General features: G+C 40.2%; 1 protein-coding gene across 1 annotated transcript in view; it reads left to right on the top strand.

Moving 5' to 3' along the window:
- KCNK10 (potassium two pore domain channel subfamily K member 10) overlaps positions 1-23,016 on the top strand; it is a 67,437-nt gene that overhangs the window by 12,262 nt on the left and 32,159 nt on the right. The window contains exons 3-4 of the mRNA XM_075427322.1: positions 14,675-15,003; positions 22,693-22,810. Coding sequence (XP_075283437.1) covers positions 14,675-15,003; positions 22,693-22,810 — 447 coding nt within the window. The remainder of the gene's footprint in view (positions 1-14,674; positions 15,004-22,692; positions 22,811-23,016) is intronic.

Below are 23,016 nucleotides of genomic sequence, written 5' to 3'. Positions count from 1 at the left end.
TTTGACTCACAGTCACTTTCTAATAATTGTCTTACATGCAGACTGGACAGGTAAATCATTCTGATTGTGGCAGCTTTGATGGTGCGACTTACACACCAAAAAATGTAACAGAAAAATGTGTATCTTATAAAGAATTTAGAATAAGAGAAAATAAAAATGGCTATGCTGAACAAATTCATTTCAAACAGCAACTTTCTTTTCCTTGTGAAAGATCTTTTCTGCACAGAGTAATTTTGTAATAGCTATCTTGTATTATATGCATTCTTTGTCCTGTTCCAGAATAGATTTTCAAAGTACTGAAAAACCTTTGTTCACTTTAACTAAGACTATTACTGTGTATAGGAACTTATGACCACTAGATAGACTGGATCCTCAGGATATGCAAATAGTATAGCTCCAGTGAACTAAACATTAGCCCAGCTGATGTGCTTGTTACAAAATTTCTGACTATTACCACATGAGGAAAGATCCACTTTTGTTGCAGTTGCCCAGAAAATTTGAGAAATTGTTTCTTTATTCAAGTGGTGGATCATTAATGAGATTTGCTTGAATTCAAAGTATTTTTTTGTAGATTCCAATCGTTAGCCAGATTGGGGAAGACACCAGTAGACTGATGCAGAAGTTCCTACTTCTTGTTTAACAGAGGAGCATCAGTATGAGCTTTAAGTTATGGTCAGCAATGTGTAGGTACATCTATAAGGATGCCCCAAGAAATCTTTGAAAGGGAACAGTTAGTGCTGACACTATTCGTATTCTGGGGTTAGAGGTTATACTGCATATGTTTTTCTGGCCTTACTCATATGTGACAGATCTGTTCCTTAGCTATTAACCTAAGAATATCCTGCAGGAGATACTGCACTGCCGCAACTGAGCGGTGTATTGGTGTCTCACAGTTCCAGTCTATACTATAGTCAGTGGTGCTGCTAAACTCCCCTTTGCATGACTGAGGTGATCAAGAGATTTCTTCACTCCACTGTTAGGCTGTACCCGTGGCAGCCAGCCAGCATCAATCGCATTTCAAATGTAGATTAGATGATTAGATTAGATTAGATGGCTTCCTGCTAGGAAGGCCAGTGTGAATCTTTGCTTTGTTGTTTATCTCCTCCACTTGCTTGTCTTACCACTAGGTTACTGTCAAGATGAAGGTTCTTCCCTTTGTACACAGGCCTTGTTGTGCTAATTTCCTTCACTAGTTGGTCTGGCCATGAGACCATTGGCAGAATTTCTTTTGTAGAATCCTTGAGATAGATAGGATATTTGGAAGATCCCAGTCCAGCTGCATTAGCAGCTGTACACCAGCTAAACCCCCGATCCTACATAGTCCTATGAGCACTTTGAAGCAGAACACCTTGAACTCCTGTGGTGGGAGACCCAGACTCTTCCGAAATATTACTGGAATCCTGGGAGGATGAGGAAAAGCAATCGACTCATTTCATCTAATGCCATGTCATGGTGCAATGGAATTTTTTTATTGATCTTTAAAAATAAGATTATGGATAAGCGGCAGCATCACTGCTTCAGCCTGTCTGTTTTTCGTCAAAGAGTGAAGTCTGCAGAGAACCTGAGGGCAGCTGTTTACTCCTTGGTGCTTGTGCTTGAGGCTCGTGACTTACTGACAAGAAAGCAGTTTTTCTATGTAATACCTAATAGGGAAAAACAATGGTATGTTTATCTCTTCTGGCATGAACACTTTTTTCAGAAGGTCATCTCAATACCTCAAGATCTTGAGACAAAAGCACTTGCTTCCTATTTGGCTCTTGACAGAGTAGAGACCTGCATGAACTAGGAGTCCCAATTTTAGCAAGAGCAAGAAATACTGATCTAATGCTAGGAAGACAGGTTTTAGCGGTGATCTGTTGGTTTTAATCTTATTTCAGAAAGGGAAAAGTGAGAATTTTTCTTGGGTTTCTCTGTATTCAGTTTCTCTATAAATAGCTTCATAAACCTGATGATAGCACTGCTGCCAGCATGTTGGAACAAACACAGTCACCAGTCTTGAAGCAGGAGGGCTCCTTATATGGGACTTGCCCCTGTCAATCACTTCTAATCTCCCCTCAACTCTTCCTGTTCCTCACTGTAGTGCTCTTCTACTCTATTTTCCGTTTTCCAGTACCTGAAGTTCATTGATGAGTCCCGTCACATGTGAGCATGTGCTTGGCTCCTTGCTCTGAGCTCAAGTGTCAAAGGCAACGGGGAAGGTAGCTGCGTGCCGAGTGCTGAGAAGAGGAACTGAGCTGGGAGTTACCGGTATGCTGCCTCCCACGCTGCCAGCAGGGTTGGAGAGACATGAGGGACAAGAGCAGATGGATGGATTTGGAGGAGAGCAGGGTGGAAGAGAGGTCGGGAGAGAGAGAAAGCAAAGCAAGGGAAACAAAATTCGAACTGCCCTCCAAGCAGTGTACAGTCTCACTCCAGCACAAGACAAATCTCCCTCAAGTATTCGTCTGGACTTGGCAGCTCTGTAAGTAGTGCTACAAATGGTGTCAGCAGCAGTGGATCTTCATGTTAATGCCAAGAAGTGTTAGCTAGGAACCTCACCGAGGACTGCTGTCCTGAAGCCAAACCAGAAAGAAAAAAATGAAGATGCTTTCAGCTGTTCCTAGAGTTCATGTCCTGCCTTAGCACATCCATTCTGTAGACCAGTGAGCTGTCACATATGCCTTAGAAAAGTGCAGTGCCTGGGAGAGGGAGGAGGGAGGGGAAAGTATCCCAGCATCCCATGGCTGTGACTTTTGCAGAAATTTTTTTAGTGTCGCTGGATAAGTACTGGCTGGTACCTGCAGAAGCCAGCTCCTGTTGTTTCCCTGCCATTAGCATAGCCACAGTAGGCAGGAACTCTAAGGCTGTGTTTGCAAGAGAGTAACTCTTGGGCAGTCCATTTTAGGTTTGTGGGCAGGCTCTGACTGTGGTTGTGACAGTGGAGAGGCTGGGTCAGAATCTGCAAGTTCTTGTAAATAATCAGCAAGAACAGCTTACACACGGGTATCATATTTTTCCTTTATAACCAACAAAAGAAAGGAGTCTGATTTATGACTGTCAATCTTGTAACAGACAGACCAGCATTTTGTCATGTATAGTGGAAAAGAGCATGTCCCCTAAAAGAACTTGAAGATTTGCTAATATGTTGATGACAAATCATTGTGCCTGTTTGATGCATGTATGACAAAGACCTTGTTTTAATCAGCTGTTAAAATTACTCTTGAATTTAATTAATTTGCTAACATCTCTGTGGCACTGTTTACATGAGACAAACTGTGAACACATGCAGTATTGTTTTTCCTCAGTGTCACAGAAGTTTATGTATTATTTGTGAAACGCTTAGAGATATTCAGATAATCGTGAAATATTATTACAGACTTGGCACAACTGATGCAATGTTGAGATGTGTTTGACTATCTTACACAGAAGGGGAGGGGAAGGACTTCAAAAGCATTTTCTGCTGTGAATCAAGACTAGAATATCAAGATGAATGATTTTGAGGGTTTTTTTTTTATATACTCTTAACATTTCAACAGTTTGTTTACAGATCCTGAATGATGAATACAAGCCTACAACATTAGGCTGTTTTTCTTTGTTACCCTTCACTGATAGCTTTTCTTCTTGGGTCCATAGGGGTGTGCAGGGCATAGATTGAAAACATTGACCTAAATGATTTCTGGCAGATGATTTTATGCCCTCTTGTTAGATACTTCCAATAAAGGAGATTTCAATATCTCGATGTCTATTCCTGTGCTTAGCTATCCTTGTAGCTAGAAGCCATACCATATAATTGGTGTTTTCCTAATATATAATCCTCTACTTCCTTGGTACGGATTAATCAGTTATTTCTTGCCTGATTCTTAAGGAATCTAGGTAAGAATTCGTCATTGTCTTCAGTTAGTCAGTGTCTTATTGTCGTTCATGAGACTACAGTTCGCATTTTTACACTTAGTCTAAACAGCATTTTCATTTATATGAAGATAGTACTTTGGAAAGTCGCAATGAAAAATCTAAGTGGGATGTTGAAGAGATGATTGTGCTGATAACCATTCTGTGTCATGGACAAATGACATTTGAATATGTGTGGAGTTTTTGATTTACTGTAATTCAAACCAAGAGAAGAGATCAGTCAAAACTGATTGAAGGAAGAGACCGGTATTTCCAGTATTCTTTGAATACAGGCCTGGTGTTTGCCCCTTGTAGTCTGCTAACTCATTCTCTCCTTCATATTCCTGTACTTACAATACTCATTTGCACTGAAGCGTGTCAATATTTAGTCACCATTCAATATTTTGGTGATAAGTGAAGCAGAGAAAGATGTTGAATAGAGCAGCCTTTTCTGTGCCATTCAGAGCTTGCTTCCATTTTCTATTAGCCTGAAGAAAGAAAAACATATCTTCATCTTCACTGGTTGCTAATTATATGCAGTCATATGAAAGGTTGTACAGAAGCCAAAAATGGACATAAAATTAAAGAAATGAAGTGCAGATGTCCAAAATAGGAGTGGCTCTTTTTGGATAGGTCTTAAAACACACAAGTCTGGGGGTGGATTTCTACTCCAGTCTTGTCTGCTGTGTGATCTTGGTTAAGCAATTTCTTTTCTTCCTAGGCTGGGCTATACCTGCATAGTTGTCTTCAGCGAGAGTTGAACGCTGCTGTCCGAGCTAGGCCAGCCCAAGGAAACTGTGAACTTGAACCTGTCTGGTACAGCACTGTTTTGAACCAAGTGTGCCCTGCTAAGTGGCTAGGCTTACAAACAGGAGCTCAGCACTACGCTAACAAAGATACCGAGGTTTTCTTGGCTTGAACCTGATTTCTGCGCAGACCTTAATGAAAGTTGGATCAGTCTGCAAGAAGGAGTCAAAAAATACTTTTGAATTCCTCACATGAAAGATTAAGGAAAATTATTATTGTCCAGCATCAGATTTTTCCAGAATGATTTGAAAGACAGTTATGTATGGTAATTATTGCCATTTGTAATATGTTCAAGGCAATGACATTCCTGTTCTAAACGCTGCTTATGTTAGGGCCCCTGTTCTGCAGGTTATTCCTCTGAAATAAATAATTATAATATGTAACCACTAAGGACCTATAGAAAAACTGATTTAGGATTGGATTTGTTGGCATAGTGAGATTTTCTGGGTTTTATATGGTTAAGGGCACCGAGATTTTAGTCCTGCAGACTTTTTATTTTCCTAAGCAGCCATTGTGAGTTTTTCCTTTCCCTGCTTTGAAAGCTCCTTGTGAGGTGGATGCTTGAACTGCCATTCTTCTGTGCTTTAAAGAATTTACTATTAGAAATGGCAGCACCTTTCAGAAATACAAAAAGTGTAAAAATGGTGTTCAGACCCTTCTCTCTTTCTTACTGTACTTTCTTGACTAAAATTAAATTAGCTTGTACATACTTCTTTTCTATTTCTGTAGGGAGAATAGGTTCAGAATTGCTGAAGTGAAGTGATAGAATACCAGAGAGTCTTTCAACAGCCTAACAAGATCCATTGAAAATGAAGAAAAGGGACATGGCATAGCTCAGGGGAATGGTAATTGCATACGGACTTTTTAATCTTTTACACACTAGTTAAACTAATCACAACTAGATTGAGAAGTAATCCAACTAGATTAAGAAGTTTAGCCAGCATCCAATGTCTAGCCATTTAACATCTGCAAGCAGATTATAATTTTCTTATATTTTTTAAAATTATCAGTCAGAGATATCACATTGTATTGCTACTTTTCCTTCATTGGTTAAGAGTGTTAAGAGTTCCTGCCAGCATGAAATATTTAATGAATTTGACATTTAGCTGTATGTGAAAATGTGTGCTGATAACGTGCATTTTCTTAAATGTGTATAGAAAATTAGTGAAATAAAATGCTTATGTGTGGGAGGGAAAAATGGAAATGAAAGGTGATAAAAAGTGAAAAAATCAAATCTACTCAGCAAGACAAATGAATGTTTTTGTTCCATATTGACCCAACTCCAGTAAAGCGACAAAAAGACATTGTTGTTGGAAGGCTGCTTCCTCTCTGTAGCTAACTCATGTTCATCGCTGTAGTTTAAGTCCTGATCTATACATTGATATTCTTAGGGCTTGAATGTAATGGACTGATGACTTTTTCACCAAAATCCATATGCACTCTGTGACTGGTGAGACTCAGAGGAAAAACAGTGCTGAACAATACAGTCTGAACTGTGTTCTCATCTTTATTGCCCCTGTGCAAACTGTCTGTGGTGGGTTGACCGTGGCTGGCTGGCTTCCAGACAGCCATCCAGCTGCTCTCTCACTCCTCCTCCTCAACAAAAGAGGAGGAGAAAATAAGTTGGAAAAGTCTGTGGGTCGAGACAGGGAGATCACTTAGTAATTACCATCACAGGCAAAACAGACTCAACTTGGGGAAAACTAATTTAGTTTATTGCCAGTTAAAATAGATGTGGATGGTGAGAAACAAAGACAAGGTGGCTTTTCTCCACCTTTATTTCTTTCCTAGGCCTAACTTCACTCCTGCATTCCTGACTCCTCTTCCTCCTCCCTGGTCCACATGGTTCAGGTGGGATGGTGAATAGGGGGTTGTGGTGAGTTCATTTCAGTTCCTCTAGGCTGCACCTTCCTCCTTACACTGCTCCCTTGCTCCAGCATGGGTCCTTCCTATCGGCTGCAGTCCTGTAGGATAAACCTGCTCCAGCATGGTCTTTCTACGGGCAGCATTCCTTCAGGAAATATCAGCCTGCTCTGGTCTGGGGTCCTCCACGTGCTGCAGTGTGTATATCTGCTCTGGTGTGATCCTTGGGCTGCAGGGAAATACCTGCTCCACTGTGGTCTTTTCCAAAACACACACAGGCTGCAGGAGATTATCTCCTACAGCTCTGGAGCACCTCTTTCTCCTTCAGTGACCTTGGTGTCTTCAGGATTGTTTCTCACACTTCTCTCCCTCATTCTTCTCTGCCTGCACAACATTCTTCCCTTTCTTAACTATGCTTGCACAACTGCCAGCTTCACTGATGGGCTCAGCTGTGCCCTGTAGTGCGTCTGTTCGGAGTCAGCAGGAACTGACTGTGTCCAGCATGTGGCAGCCTCTGGCCTTCTCCTGCAGAGACCACCATTGTTGGCACCCCTCTATCAACACCTTGCCACCAAAGCCAAACACACTGTCAAGGAGACCAGATTGCCAGGTACTTGGTTTCAGTCAGGCACTTGCTGCACAACTAAATGGAAGCAGTGATACTCTGGTAGTATGGACAGTAGAAACTGGAGAAGCTGCACACAAGATTTGTGCTCTTGAGGAAACTGCTATCAAATAGGAGTGACAGTGTCCTTCAGTGGAAGGCTAGATTCATTCTGATGACTTACTGCATAGCTAAGCTTCTTGTCTGCCACCTAAAGAAGCTCTCCAGGAACAGAAAAAAGGCTTAAGTTCCCCTTAGTTCTTCTGATCACCAGCATCACCACTCTGTGAAGACTCTTGTAAATGGGAAGCTCTTTCTACAGAAAGACAGACCTTAACTCAGACCACATCATTGATTTCTTAATTTGTACTATGTTTCAATTTAGGCTGTTTAAGATTTTTGATTTTTGCCTAAATTATAGTTTTCTAATGAAGAATAATGAAAGTCACATTATGAAACAGTGGTGGTTTTTTTGTTTTCTTGTAACAACTGTGTTTCAAATCAATTAAGCAGTTGGGGTATTCCAAGAACTATTAATTAGTATGTTTCAATTATAACTGATGAAGTAGAATTATGTAGATTTTTTGGAAACTTACTGAGAATCATTATTTTGAGCACTAGCTGGGAATATACGACAAATGATACAAAAACTGCATAAGCCTTTTTGTATGACATTTTCCCCAAAGCTGCTGCCAGGGATGGCAAAGCAATGGTTAGACATAATTCCTTCTGGTACATATTACTGACATTTCTCTCCCCACCAACAGAGAGAACTCAATATATGAACTTTTAGTCTGTTTCACTGGTGTTATCCTACAATAGGAAGCAAATAGTGACTTCCTTCTTTATGCAATTTTGTAACCGAGCACACTCCTCCCTTCTCCCTGCCCCACTCTGGGAAAGGAGCAATTGGGAGCAGTCATTGCTAATTTCTTTCTAACAGCACATTCAGTCTTTTTGGTTTAATGTATGTTGCCCTTTCTGCCTTCACCTTGCTCTCTTTGCGTACTTCGTTGAATGCCTTGCCACTGATGACTGCATTTGCAGCAGACTGCTGAGATGTTGCTGAAGTCAGCAGCGCTAATACTGCATTAGAGAATCCACCTCAGGGAAAACAATGTTGGATTTAACCAGTGGGATACTGCTGCAGTGAAAAGCTATATGCTCAGAGGCACTCTGTGCGTTTTCCAAACAAACAATACGTCAAGCTTTGCTTTCATGAACAGTAAACATAATAGTAATGCTTCTCACTTCAATAGCAGTTTGCAGCAAAATGCTGTACAAACAGTAGGGTGAAATTGCCCTTGTGTGGCAGGCTCTTGATGACTTTCACTGCCCAAGTCGTGTGGTTGAACACCTTGGGGATATGCAGAGGGACCAGGGCCAAACCGATGTAAAACATGTCAGCGCTGAGAGCAGTTTTCTTGATCCATGGCTGTATGAATCCCATGGTCCCCAGACGGAATTGCTTATTATTATGCCTCAATCCAGAACAACAGCCACAGGGATACTGGTGTTCTGCCCCGTGTGTAATCGTAGCCTGCAGGCAGGATTTTGTCTCCCATTTCTTGATCACAGCTGAAATGTCACCTGTTAATTAGCCCACATCGTACAAAGATGCTACACAAACACAAAGGCAGACACAATCATTGTCTACTGGGATTTTTGCTCTAAATGCCAGACTTTCTAAGCCAGTGTCAGATTTGAGTGCCCAGTGTGTAAAAACCCAGCATTCATTGTGTCGATTAAATGGATGCTGTCTACTTTACAAAACCTGTTAAAAAAACACAACAGACAGAGATGAAGAATGGGGGTGGGGAGGGGGTTGGAATAGCAAGAAAAGCAGGTGGTCGAAATGATTAGCCATGTCCTCATAATGCAGAATTGTAATGGCTTGATGATTTTTTGGTTACACATGGACAGCAAGTTCCATGTTTTGTTGCTTCCATCATGTGTATAGGAACCACCCGCTTCCTGTTGGTCTTACAAACTCCCTTCACCCATAAATCTGCATGCATTTTCTGTTTGTGACATATCCATGAGAGGTTCATGTAGCTGGTAGCTTAATACACTGATTGCCTCAGCTATTCCTCTAACACACCTCTTATCCTTGTTCTGACTTCCAGACACAACCCTGCTGTCTTAACCCGAGCAGCCAGTAGCTGAAATAACTTTGGGGAGTCTGTGGGAAGGTGGTGAGATTGGAAGCAAAAGCCAGATACCCATATTCCTCAGGAACTTCTGTCTGGAGATGAGCCAGAGCCTTGGAGTGCAAGATCGTATGTTATCCACTGATGGGAGGCTCATTTTCCTGCCTTTCCACACTTCAGTCATGAAGCCTTTTGATGTTAACTTCAGTGTGTGGCCATTTCGGAAGAGGGGTGGAGGGAACCCAAACAACTAGAATACTCTGTCCAGTGAGAATGAAATAAATGAGGCTTCTGCTAGGACGCTGAAACAATCATGCCCAGTGGAGTCCCTTCATTCCCCAGCCCTTTACAACCCATTTTAGAGAAGGTAGATCTACCTACTTTTAGTGGCTGGTTCAGGAAAGCTGTAGTGGACTGGGCTAGCACCTCAACAGACATTTCTGAATCTTGGTGCTCCAGGTCTCTGGAACAACTTCGAGTTGCTTCAAGTTCTGCAACTTCATACACTTGACAAAATATGATACTTCTAAACTACTTCAGGAGGGAATGCTGGCTTATTAATTAGTGCTACAGGAAGAATGTACAAGTGCTGATAACCCAGTCTAGGATCTTGTGAAAGCTGTAGAGAGGCTGATTTGCTCATGAATTTTCTCAGTGAAACTGGACTGCAAGATAAGATTATCATTTTAACTAAACTTCTAGTTTTAAGACAAAGATAAGGAAGACTCCATGAGAAATTTTGCATGCTTGACTATGTAAATGTTTGAAGAACGCATAATTTCCTTTCTTTAAAAAAATTCCCATCATATTATGAGGATTTTGGGGAAACATACTGGTACTTACCTTCAGATGCACGTCAAAGAACCTTTATACCTGAGCTGAAAGTACTTTATTGTCATCCTTGGATGGACCCACTAAAATGGGAGATGAAATGTCCAGTTTCATTTTCGATCAACTCATGTCTTAAACTTAAAGCCAGCTACTGGGTTTATGAATTCATAAGCATACATGGCCTCAATCTAATTCTGTGCTGAATCCTGTGAAAGCAATACTTGCATCAGATGTGTCAAGAACACTCTATTATACTCTCATTAAAGTGTACATACATTCCTGTGTGCTCATGTAACACAGAAGCGTGGAAGAAAATAAAGTACTAAATAAGACACTCCATTAAACCTGACTTACATTTTTTCACAGATAAAAATTGTGACAGCAATACCACAGAGGAGGGAGTGTTAATCTTAAAAAAATATATATTTCGTTTACACTAGTTGTGAAACTCTCCTCTAAAACTGGGCTTCTTGAGTATCTCCTATGTCCTTGGCATATGGGGTAAGATAGTTGCCAGGATATAGGTCAGTGTGGCAAAGCCATGCTTAACGTTTTCGTAGTCAAAAGCCAGTTGAACATCCTCTCAGCATTTTGGCTCTTATTTGAAGCTGTCCTTCTGCAGTGGCTGTACTTTGAACCTCTCTGTCTGGACATTTTCCCTTTAAATTAGGACTGTTTTCACAGAGTCGTAACAAGTTATCTAGCTCACCCTGCTGCTGTAAAGCAGGACCAACTATACCTAAATATTTCTGGCAGAAATTATTCTAACCTGTTCTTGGAAACATCAGTTTCCTAAAGCAAAGTGTACCTGCAGTAATAAAGGACAATTTTAACCTGAAACGATGTCTTATGGTGCATCGTTTCAGTATGTCCAATGTTTTACATTACAGCTTTGGAGTAGAATGTTTCAGTTGGAAGGAACCTACAACGGTCATCTAGACCAAATGCCAACTGCTTAAATTGGGTTAAGCTTTGCCCCAGACTTCCTGATGAGAATTTTGAGTGAGAGCTTTGGTTCTTTAATTCTCGTTAAATATTAGCACAGGCCTGACTGTGCTGTTTGTCAGTACCTCAAATGCAGGCAGTGTGGTATTCTTGGAGGTAAACAACTGTACAGATCCTAACACTTTAATTTGACTTGTAACATCAACATCTTCAGTTGCTTTATTTTGAAGCTTATTCATACAAATAGGAACTCACCTTTCTTTCCCCGCTGGCATCCTCTTAGATAAGGCCTGTGTTGAAACACTGGTGTGTTATGTTGAGGGTACCTGTTCCTCTGAGGTTACCTGTCTACTAATTTACTGCATGCAAGTGAATGGAGATTCATCATTGCTATCAGTGAGGCAGATTAAGTCTTTTTGGACATGATTTAACAAACACACATGGACAAGACTCTGTTTTCAGTAAAGCCTGTTCTGACAGCAGCTTGTTTGGAAAAAAACATTGATAAATAAAGCAGGGATCGCTCTGCGTTTATTGTAAACATATCCTCTTCTCTTTTGCTCTGTGTTTGTCCTAAACTGTAGTCTAATCTGTCTCTAAAATCCAAGAATTTGTGTAATCCTTTATCGTCTGAAACTGTTTGTATACCTCTGCACATTGTTGAATTGCCACTGTAGTCCATGCTTTGATTTTAGTAAAACTGCTTGTTAAACTTCTGAAAGTTTATGTAGCTTTTATGTTCATATGTTTGCTCTAGAATTGTACAGACATGGATTCCTACAGGATGCTTGTGTTAGGAAAGTAAGTACTATTTTATCTTTTTCTAGCTGATGAAACCAAGGTTTAAATGCAAATATTAGCACTTTTCTGAGAGTGCATGTTCATGGAGGCAAAGTTCCAATTAGAAATCGGGACTTCTGACTTCTTATCATGTGCTCAAGTTACTAACCCTCCTCTCTTGTCGTAAAGAGTGAGATAGCTGCTAGATGGAGTATCTACACAGGTTTTCCAATACCTAATTGCTGCTTAAAATCTAGTCTGAAGCAGCTCTGGGGTATTGACTGCAGTTGTACCTTCTGCATCAGCTTTGTAAAAAGACTGTCTCTGTTACACATCAGTTGGTCAACTAGCTGCTTTAGTGGAGACTTGTTGTGTATTAATGTATATCATATAAAATACATTAGGATCAACATTTCTACATACCCTTAGGGTAGCTATTACTAATAGCAGAAAATGAAAGACTTTAACACAGTTCTTCTTAGCAGAAGAGTTATCTTTTATTTCAGAGATAAGCAAGCTGAGCACAGTAATCCATTGAGCTGTTTAAGTGACACAGCATTTTTAAGAACATTTTACGTTCCCTATCCTGAACTTCCCATCTTGTTCTTAAATCAGTACAACACATTTTCCTTTGAAGACAGACTCAAACAGCCCTTGATTTTACTGTAAAGCTGTTATTAACACTTTGCAAGAAATACGATTTGAGTAAGAAAAAACATTTATACTAGCAGAGAGGAAAAGAAAGCTCACAAGAGCTGTTATAACTCTACCAGCTCTTGAATTCCTTCCTTTTGACTTTATCATTTGTGGGATATCAAAGTCAGGCATCTCTCTCCACTGAAAGGCTCACCCAGCCTGCGCTGGACTATGCCACTCACGGAAAGGTGGATAGCTGTTTCAAAAAACTGTAGCGTGCTGTTTCTGTCATAGGAATTCTGCTCTCTTCTTACCATGTGAGCCTCAAATCCTGAGACTATTTTGCTGCGTAATCTCAAGTGTGCAAAATCAACCCTCAGGCTTGCAGATTTTGTGTTGATTCACCATATATACAGTAGTTATGGGCTCTAAGTAATGTAAATTGATTGAATTCCATGGAATCCATGGAAGTTATGTTACGCTGATTTACATCAGCTGAGCCACTTCTGGGAATACTCAAATTTATTTAGTTCAGTAAGGAGACATTGTGACTCAGATATAAGATATTTGCTTATAGAGGAACGGACGTTCTAACTGCTTCACACAACCTCTCTATTTCATGTTTCTTCTGAATACTTTTCTGATATTTCCTGCTGAAACTCACTGTATCTATTATGATAATCCTTTCCTTTCAGGAGATTTAGAAAATGAAATAATAGATCTCTTTTTCAAAAAATGTGACTTCTTTCTAATACTGTCGCTCTTCTCACTGTTGTCACTTCAAGTTCTTAGAACTTATGTGAAATATATGTGGAGCTAAGAGAAAGTATTCTTTGAAGTTTGATGTCACTCCATCCTGGCTGAGAAGTGTTGGGAACCATAATGACCTTTTGATGGTCAAACTGAGCAGCTGTGCCACAGGGTGTTGCAAAACTGAGATATACACAGAGGGGATCAGCCACAGAGGCTTTTCCTCTGATTCTGGATCCTTTCTAATCTATTTAGTATCTGGAGCCTCCAAGTCACATATAAAAAGAAATACTAACTGTAAGTGTAAAGCAGCTATAAATTTCTGTAGTTTATTGGTTAACAAGCAAGTTGGAAGTTCTATCCTTAATGCAATGCTTCAGAGATGTATCGCTTCTAGGAAAACGTGACAGTATCAAATAGCTGAGTTTTTAAATCATTCAGTATCATAAAATGGTTTCTATTGGGAAAGAGCTGTAGCCCACTTCAAAGTCAAGGTGAAATCATGTTGTATGTTCAGATTGCATAGAATCAGTTTATGGTGCCACTCTGATCAGGTGTTGTAAATATTTCTGTTTAATTTCTGAGCCAAACAGCAAAGACACTTTGGGAACAAGTTCAGAGAATGCAGCTAAAGTGACTGTATTTTAACTGTAATCTGATTTATATGTGATATGAAATAATTCAATCCAGTTTCAAAGAAATTACAGGCCAGTCACAGCTGCACCATGGTAAGATTACAGCAGGGATTTGGTTTAAAATGAATTCAGCATCTTTAAAGCCTGCATGTGGTATCATTATACCAGTGAATGCTGAGGAACCCGGCCTCATCCTGCCATTGCTAACACTGGCAAGAGAGAATGGGGAAGTGTGATGCTGAGACACCTGAATTATTTGGAGGCGAGCCGGCTTTGATTCAGGTGGCTTGGTAGCTTGACACAGTGGTTGGGCTAATAAGTCTGGCTGGAAGTCAGGGCTTATTAGCTCTGATGTACTGCTAAGGTCACGTGGGCTATACAGCATCTCAGTCCCAAGCTGGGACGTCCATCGCTGTGCTTGGCATGTGAGTGACTTTGACCTCAGATATCGAGTATGCTTTGGCCAAAGAACAGTTTATGCTAAAATTTGTGAAGCTTCCTGGCTTTAAAAACATTTTCAGAAGTGGTGGCTTTGTGAATCCACGTGAATAATATAGGCCTGCTCATGTTGGTGACCCAAACAGCACTGTGGTTTGCAAAGCGTTTTCTGTTTCTGTCAATACCAAGCCAGGTAGTGATCACTGATCATTAACAGTTCAATTTCCTCGCACTGTTAGTACTATTAATACATGGTTTATGTGAGTGTCTTGAAAATGGTATTTAGGAAAGTTGTATATGACGATCAAGGTCATACCCTTAGGGATTTGATTTTGAATAAGATTTTTTTTTTTTACTTTGTTTTTCAGTGGCCGTTCCCTCACCAGTGCCAGCTTGTGAACCCGAGCCCAAAACTAACGGGCATTACCCAGCTCCACGGCTCTCCGTTTCCTCCCGAGCCACTGTCGTTGCTACCATGGAAGCCCCTTCTCAAGGCCTGCAGACAGTCATGAAATGGAAAACAGTGGTGGCTATCTTTGTTGTGGTGGTAGTTTACCTGGTGACGGGAGGACTCGTCTTCCGTGCCCTGGAGCAGCCCTTTGAAAGCAAGCAGAAGAACACAATCGCACTAGAGAAGGCCGACTTTCTTCGGGAGCACGTTTGTGTAACCCAGCTAGAGCTGGAGACACTGATTCAGGTAGGCCACGTGAAGAAGACTGTACTTCTTGGAAGTTAGGATAAACAGCTTGGTGGTTGATCAGCTGAGGTGGTGGGGAGCAAAATTGTTCAGACAGAGCCCTTGCAATGGGCAGTGTGAAGAGCAGGCTCTTTCCCAGTCTTTTCAAAGTCCAGGAAACAGAAACTATGTATCCAAAACATTGTAAGTAGGGGTTAAATGTATTTACTAGAATAATGAAAAATGTGTGCAAGGAAAATTAGTACTTAATATCTGGAAGAAATTTTTGTGAGAGGTGACAGATTTGCAGGACGTTTCCCTACCATCTCTGTAAACTTTCAGATGATATTGAGTTCTTCATTCTTCCTCCATAATTAAACACAGCAACCAGGAGAGAAAACAGAAAATAATGGGTGGAAATTTTGGAATAATTATTCAGCCAAGAATTCTGAACTTACTGGTGTATTAATTTACAGGTTTACTATTGTGATTTTTTTTGTGATTGAGGATGAAGTATACAATTAAAATAGAAGACAACTGGCATTTAAGAAATACAGAATCAAATTTATAAGCTTAGTATGTCTTTTAAGAAGCTGTTCCAGTATCTCACTGCAGTGATGGAAAAAGCATTCTTCTACTTTTCAGCCTAAACTTGTTCAGTTTCCCTGTAGCTGTTGTTCCAAAGACAATGTCCTGTTGCTTAATTCATTCTTCTCCCTTGCCTACATGTGTAGAGAGCAATGCTCTCCTTCCTCTCCTAAGCAAAACAAATTCTTTCTGTTTCTTTGCAGGTAGATGTGGGCTCTCCCTGCTTGTGCTCTGTGTTCACAGGAGATAGGTCAGTTCTGAGTCAGAAGCTGTGTACCCGTACCTTTGGGCAGCCTGGTACTGCAGCTGAGAAGCCAAACCTGCTTCAGCAGGAGGCAGTATTGTGCTGATGTGACTCCACAGCTTTTGGATGAGGGCTGGCTGGCGTCACATCCTTCATCTGCCTGCAAAGGACAGGTGAACACGTTTGGTTGGCAGGGTGAATTCTGTTCGGGGATATTGCTTGAGATGTGTTTCTTATGGCAGTGTTGCAGAGATCTGTATTTCTCTCAACTCCTTAGGTATACTGTGTGCTGGCTCATTAAAGGATTTTTCAAAAATACTGAAAGCAAGAAGTTTCTATTCCCTTGATGGGAATATTACTATTAAAAGATATGCAAAATACTTTCTTTTCTAGCAGAAAGCAGAACACATAAGAGGCATCCCAAGCAAAGCACCTCAACTGGATGGTAGACTCTTGCATGCCAACTGCAGTACAAAGATTTCTAAATAGCCCTATTCTCTAGCCTCAGCTATGTACCAGTTTTAATTCTTTATTTTACACAATATTTTTCCTGCTTTCACCTCAAGAGTGGTGACACTAAAATAAAAACCTAGGCATACTGTGTCATTAGAAGGCAGATATTCTGGACAATTCTTATCGTCTCCTGAGACTTCCGTTTGTCCTCAGGCATTACACTGGATAACTGGAAATCATTTTGCAAAGGTAAATTAAATGGGTTTAACAGCTTAGTGTATGAATGTCTTAAGGCCAAGTGATGTGAAATATTGAAACAGATTTGTCAATAAAAACAAGTTCCTTTGGATTCTTCTGTATGTCTGAGGGTGAAACTGGCTCCAGGAATGTAGCTGGGTATGCTGATACAGAAAACTCTGATTGTAACTGACTTGCACAGAACAGTGAGCCACCGCTTGAAGATAATGTCAGGGGGTTAATGTTGTGCTTTCATGCCTTCATGTCAATGATCTCAAAAGTGACATCTCCCTGGCTGGCACCATGCATTTCTGCATTGCACCAAATGCTGCATCTGCCTTTACAACTGTGATTTCAGACTGATGTGGCAATCTCCATGGTTCCTGGCTGCTGTGCTGTGTGCAGTCAGCACCTGGCTACCGCTAAGGGAGCTATGTATAATTAATGTTCTTTGACTACATGAAAGCCTTTAGCTGAACATAGATCATACTACCCAGAATGACTGTGTTGATTCACATCTGTCCTTTGGAGAATATGGAAAAAATACAAAAAGAGAGACCTTAGAACTGGTTTGTATGCTTTTACTGTGGGGGTGGCTCTGGAACAATATTTAAGGAGAAGAAGAAGGGTGTGTTACTGTCTTTACAAGGCTAATGATGGAAAAATTCATCCCCTTGCCTAAATTTCAGTCTTTCAAAAGATTCTGCTTTGGAAAACCTGTAAGGAATATGTATGGCACTGTATGAGGAAGCTATTAAAATTTAGTGTGGATGAGACATCTTTTCCAACTTCATCTTCAGTAACCCACTGCAAATATTAACACTGGTAGCACAAATGTGAATTGCTGAGTTCAGGCTGTGACACTCATTCATAGACTTCAGAAGTAATATAGTGATGAAAAGAGTGCAAAACCCTAGGAAGATTCAAAGTATTTTAAATTTGTATTTATCTCTTGGGTTTTGGTTCAGGTCTGTCTAATACTAACGCAATGACAGGTAATTTTTTCTTAACAATAGCAAGTATTTCACAATGCAATTTATATTGTCCAAAGTCACCTGAAGTGGAAGTTCTTAACAGTACATTTTTAAAGCCCGTTTCTACTTCTGAAGACATTTGTTGCAGTGAAGTAAGTTCATTATCTAATGCCTTATGTGATCTACAACTTGGCACAATGGTGAATACCAGAATCAGAAAATGACAAAATCATGTGCTCTATCTCAACACTTTTGAGTTTTCAGAGTTGGAGAAGTGAAATCTAGAATATGCTAAAAGACAATGAAACTTCAGGTGCTTCAAGTACATTTAGCTGTATTATGCCCATTTGAACAAATAGCAGAAGGGAGCAGGACTCAAGTGGCTGGACGTACAGTTGAAAAGAAAAATAAACAACATTGGTAGTTACGCCTGCTAATATATTACAAAACCTTTTGTTTTTTTTGTTCGTATGTGTCACAGCATAAGCTTGTTAGTAGCTGGGGTCAAAAAGAAGTCATCTTGCCTTTGTAATAACGCAAACTTAGAGTGTATAACAGGGAGGTTGCGCCTCTCAGAAAGGTCAGATGTTATCTATCATCAGGAGAGGCAGGCAGGAAGACCAGCAATGTGTTTTGGCAAAGTAATTCCTATGGACCTGATAAAGGTATTCATATTCTTGTTCTGTGTAGCCTGTACACCGTGTATGAGTAAAAAGTTTTTTAATAAGCCCTGCTTTCATAATGAGCCCTGTACAATGACATAAGATAGAGTGGCTTGCTACTGTAAGAAGTTAGGTTGTTGGCGGGCTGCTTTCTTCTTCCTTTTCCTTCAGGGTTTAATTTAGGAGTGTGAGTGATTATAGCATGAAAAAAAAATCACCCACCTGAGAACTAAGACTTATTATCAATGTCCACCAATGACTACTGTAACTGATTAGAGTCAGCGTGTAAGCTGAAAAGGAAGCAGAGCTGGAAATAAGCTAGTCAGGCTTTACTGGCTAATTATGTTAGTAAGAGTTCATATTTTGGATAGGCACTTTTGATTAGTGTTCTGAGCTACTTTTGCCCTGAAGGTAAGCGAGAAAGGGAACATCCTGTGAAGATGTTTCAGTTTTCAGCTGCTTGAAAGGTTCACTAGTGCCATATGCCAGCCTGTCTTTTCAGGGTGTTTCCTTGTAAAATGAAGAGAACTTGGATGGCTTTCATGTGCTAGAAGAAAGCTCTAGATGGAGCAAGAAAAAAAGGTATTTTGAGTTTATAACGGGGAAGACTTGTCTGTTGCTGAAGACAGGAAAAGACTATTTGGTCTGTGAAGAAAAACAATGGTAAATATCTCATTATTGAACCTTCTTCCAGTGCCTCTGCAGGTTGTCTTCTGTATGTCCCAACTTCCCTTCTGCCCCTGATATTTATTTTACCGTATTTTCCCTAAAAGGATATGAAAAAAGAATTCAGTTCTCTTGAGTGCTATGTTGGTGCGGGCACCCCAGTTTGTAACTTCAGTCCAGAGATACTCCGGTTGTATGAGAGACAGACTGAGCCTAGGATGCTGCAGAAACCTGCAGCTGTCCTGTAGCTATGTTGTTTCCAGAACTTAGCTAAGAAGTTTTCAGGGAGCTAAGTCCTCTGGACTTAGATCTTTGTGCATGTCGCTTGTTGAAGGCTGTAGGTCTGCCCTCACACACGGTGCATGCACAACAATCAAATCACTGTAAGTGTAGGTATATCTCTGTCTGGCTGATTGTCGGCTAAAGACCTGTATGGGACAGGTAGAAATATTTAAAGGATAGGCTTTCAAATCTTATTACTTTTGATTATACTGGAACAAAAATTGCTAGCCTTCGTCCTTCAAAAATGCTGTTGTGGAAAAGTGAATAAATGGGAACTTACAATGAGGATCCCTTAATTGCTGTATGAGGGGTGGTGAGAACAAGTAGAGAGGTAGGGAGTGTAGAGATAAGTTATGAAGTAATTAGTCTTTAAAAGCTGCTTGCTAATAAGAAGCACCCTAATAATTGTAATAGAGAAATACCAGAGTATGAAAGGCAATGGATGGCATTTCAAAAGATAAATTACCATAGATTAATATTTATTCATTAAAGAAGAATGCTTTTTGAATTCATAAAAAAAATTTGAAAAAGTGTCATACACTGTGCATGTAATGCCTCTTGAGAAGGAAGAAGGGATCAGAAAAGGAGTAAGTGTGAAACAGCTATGGGTAATTTGATGACATGGTACTTTTGATGATACTTCAACTATAAAAATACCTGGAACTACAAGTTTAAAATGTCTTAAATGTGGAAGGTTTGCCAACAGAGTGGTTAGCACTCTGGAAATTGGTGCTTTCCCTACTCCATGACAACCTGAGGTTGTAGCTCTTCAGGTCATGCTCCAAAGCTTATCTGAAGTTTCACAGGTGGGAAAACGTTGTAAAATTTCATGATCTGTGTGAACTGGGAGAGTCTTGCCAGTGAGAGTGTCCTTATTTGAGTTTTGTGTCGGTCTTCATCTAGCAGGATACTTCTGTGCAGGTGGACCTGTGGTGGTGGTAGTAAGGCATCCTTTACTTGTCACATGACCTGAAATTGCATATTTAAGTGCTGCTAACTGCAGGGCTGCCTCCTCTTACTGCTCCTTTTCTGTCCTCCATCGCTGTATGCAAAATACTATGTATTAAGAGATAGTATTGGGATAGTTGGATATTTATAAATGAATGATGTCAGTCAAGCTTTAAAGAAAAAATGAATTTGTTCTGGATGAGAAGGGAGCCTAAGAATCTCAAAGCTACTTAAGGCAACGGGCTGCTCCTTCACTTCAGGAGTCAGTGCTTGGCCCTATTAGACTTGCTAAACTGTGTAAACTCAAATGTGATTAAAGTGTTGTAATTAGCTCGCTGACATCCACACACTCAAGGGGAAGGCAAGGAGCATTCCTTGGCAGAACTAACATACTGGGGTAGCTGACAGTGTGTCATGGCCTATTTAAACAGGCAACCTGTCTGTTATGCTGATTTACACTCCTCTGGGTAAACAAACAAATTATCTCTGCTTTCACACCACCTTCAATATGCCAGCAACTGGTATAGAAGCCCTTTCAAAGGGTTTGGTCCTAAACACTTCCTTTCTCTATACTCTTGTTTCTTGGGGCATGGACACGTACTAAGGAACACTGGCTTTCTGCCCACATGAAATGCAACCAGTCCAGCCTGGAGCTTGCTCATGCTGTAATTTCACAGTCAGCTTGGCCTGGCATGTAGCAGCTCTACTGTTAAAAAAAGCTGTCCCATATTGATCTCTTCAGATATGTCTGGCCTCTGTTCTTGCCCATGTGCCCCTTCTCCCGCTCCTTTCCCTTTTTGTGAGGCAATGTGATGAATAACTAAAAACAGGGGAGCAGATTAGCTGAAACTACCCCAAGGGAAAAAGTGTGGTAGAGGAACATTAGTGACAATGATGTCAGTTGGAAATAAAGGCAAAAAATGAGTGAGGAGAAGTGCAAGGGGAAGAAAAGAAAAAATGTGATAAATGAGCCGTCAGAGGGATGAGGTGAATATGGAGAAAAGTGTATCATGAAAGCTAGGGATAGAAGAAATGTTCAATGGATGTATTTAAGTCAGTGCTAAAAACACAAGAGAATATGAGAATATAAAGAAGATCAGGAGAGAAATCATAGATATGAACAGACAAGAAGTGGGGCAATGGTAAAATAGAATGGTTGACCTTGCTTTGCACATAGACTGTACAGAAAAAGGTGAAATAAAAAAATCACAGTGACAATTCATAGATCATAAGTCAGAGGGAAAAGAGAAGTAGTTAAAGAAGTGGAATAAGAAAAGTTAGAACAAACTTGTGATGATTTGTGGGAATTCTGCATTGAACAAAGTCAGAGAAAGAGAGGATGTAAGAGGCAGCACTTTGCCTCTCCTGCAATAACTGAAATAACCAATGCTAACGGCTGGTGGCAATATATAGGTGGAGGAGCAAATATCAGAGTGAGAGATCTGGCAGTAGTGTGAGTAACATGGTAACAGCAACATGAAGTGAGGCTGGAACAGAATGGGAGAAAGGCAAAGAGCTAGAAATGGGAAGAGGCAGAAAGAGAGAAGCTTGATTCCTTTGCATTGGTTTTATGGAAATTAATCTCAGTTGGGAACATTTGGGAAGGAGAAGTTTATTCTGAAAGGCAGTCGTTTTAGCTGCTGTTCCAGAGTGAGGTCTGAATTTCTCTACTACGGGCAATAGATTGTATGAGTTCTACAAGCATCTAGAGAACATGTATCAAAGGACATGTCAAAAGTGAACTTAGAGCAATTCAACTGAATGTGCCAGATGCTGATGAGGGATTGATTTTGATGCTGTGGAGGCTAATGTATTTAGCTGTCTTCCTTTGGACTGTGAAGCTGCAATGAAAGGTAGATGTGTATGTCCCCATGATAGAATATGGTGCATTTTTAGAAATGCCCAAGCAAACATTTAGCAGGCTGATACTTCTGCCTGGTTTGATTCAGTTCTGTGTGAGACATAGGACAGTGACCTGGAAGTGGTATAGCTTCCTCAGCTTCTCTTCTGGATTTAGTTCATTCAAGCACTAGCTGGGAGTCTCTGTACCATGCTATATTTGTGGACATGCGATCACGTCCAATGTGGCAACTGGGAAGTCCTAGCTGATCACAAAGTTGTTTCATGATGTTTCCATAGCTATCAAGTTTGTTCATTTCAAATGGTGTATATATATATTCTATTTTTTTATTTAGTTAGCATAAAATATAAATAACAATTATTAATTATCTGGGAGTTAGAATCCTTGGCTGAGTAGCTTCAGTTGACTTCATGAACATTATTTGTATTTACCACCCTTCTTGCTGCTTCTAACATCAGCTGATCCTATTGGGGAATTTTTTCTTTGGCAGTTATTGCTACAAGAATGGTATTTATGGATCTCTTTGTGGTGTCTGTCCTCTACTTCTCAATTGTTTTGTATATTTTGTCATTTTGTCTATGCATTGTATCTTTCTTTCACCTTAACAGCCATTTAGTTCAATCATATATTCAACTCTTGTGTACAGAGGATGCCACTCTACTTTGAGTAGGTATTAAACACTTTAAATCTAAGCTGTTCCCATGCTCCTAGAAATTTCCCTTTGGAGACTATATCGACTTGCACAGGATATGGTAAGGCATGCATAAGGCTGATTTGTTGTCTCTTTGTTCGCAGCATGCTATTGATGCTGATAATGCAGGAGTCAGTCCCATAGGAAATTCCTCTAGCAACAGCAGTCATTGGGACCTCGGAAGTGCCTTTTTCTTTGCTGGAACAGTCATCACAACAATAGGTATGTTTATTGTTTATCTTTTAAAATACGTAGTCACACTGAGACCTGGATAATGAAATAAATTTGAGGAAGGTAGATCACAAAGAAATAAAGTGGCTGAACTTTAGATGAATTTATCCATAACAGTAACTTTCTTCCTAAGTACCTCAATTAATTTTGGCTTATGCTCTGAAGTTTGATTTAATTAATTCTTCTCATATCCTACT

The sequence above is a fragment of the Opisthocomus hoazin genome, chromosome 7, assembly GCF_030867145.1.
Source record: "Opisthocomus hoazin isolate bOpiHoa1 chromosome 7, bOpiHoa1.hap1, whole genome shotgun sequence".
In the NCBI taxonomy this organism is placed as follows: Eukaryota; Metazoa; Chordata; class Aves; order Opisthocomiformes; family Opisthocomidae; genus Opisthocomus; species Opisthocomus hoazin.
Note: the sequence above shows the minus strand (reverse complement) of the source record. Positions and strands in the feature narration are given on the sequence as shown.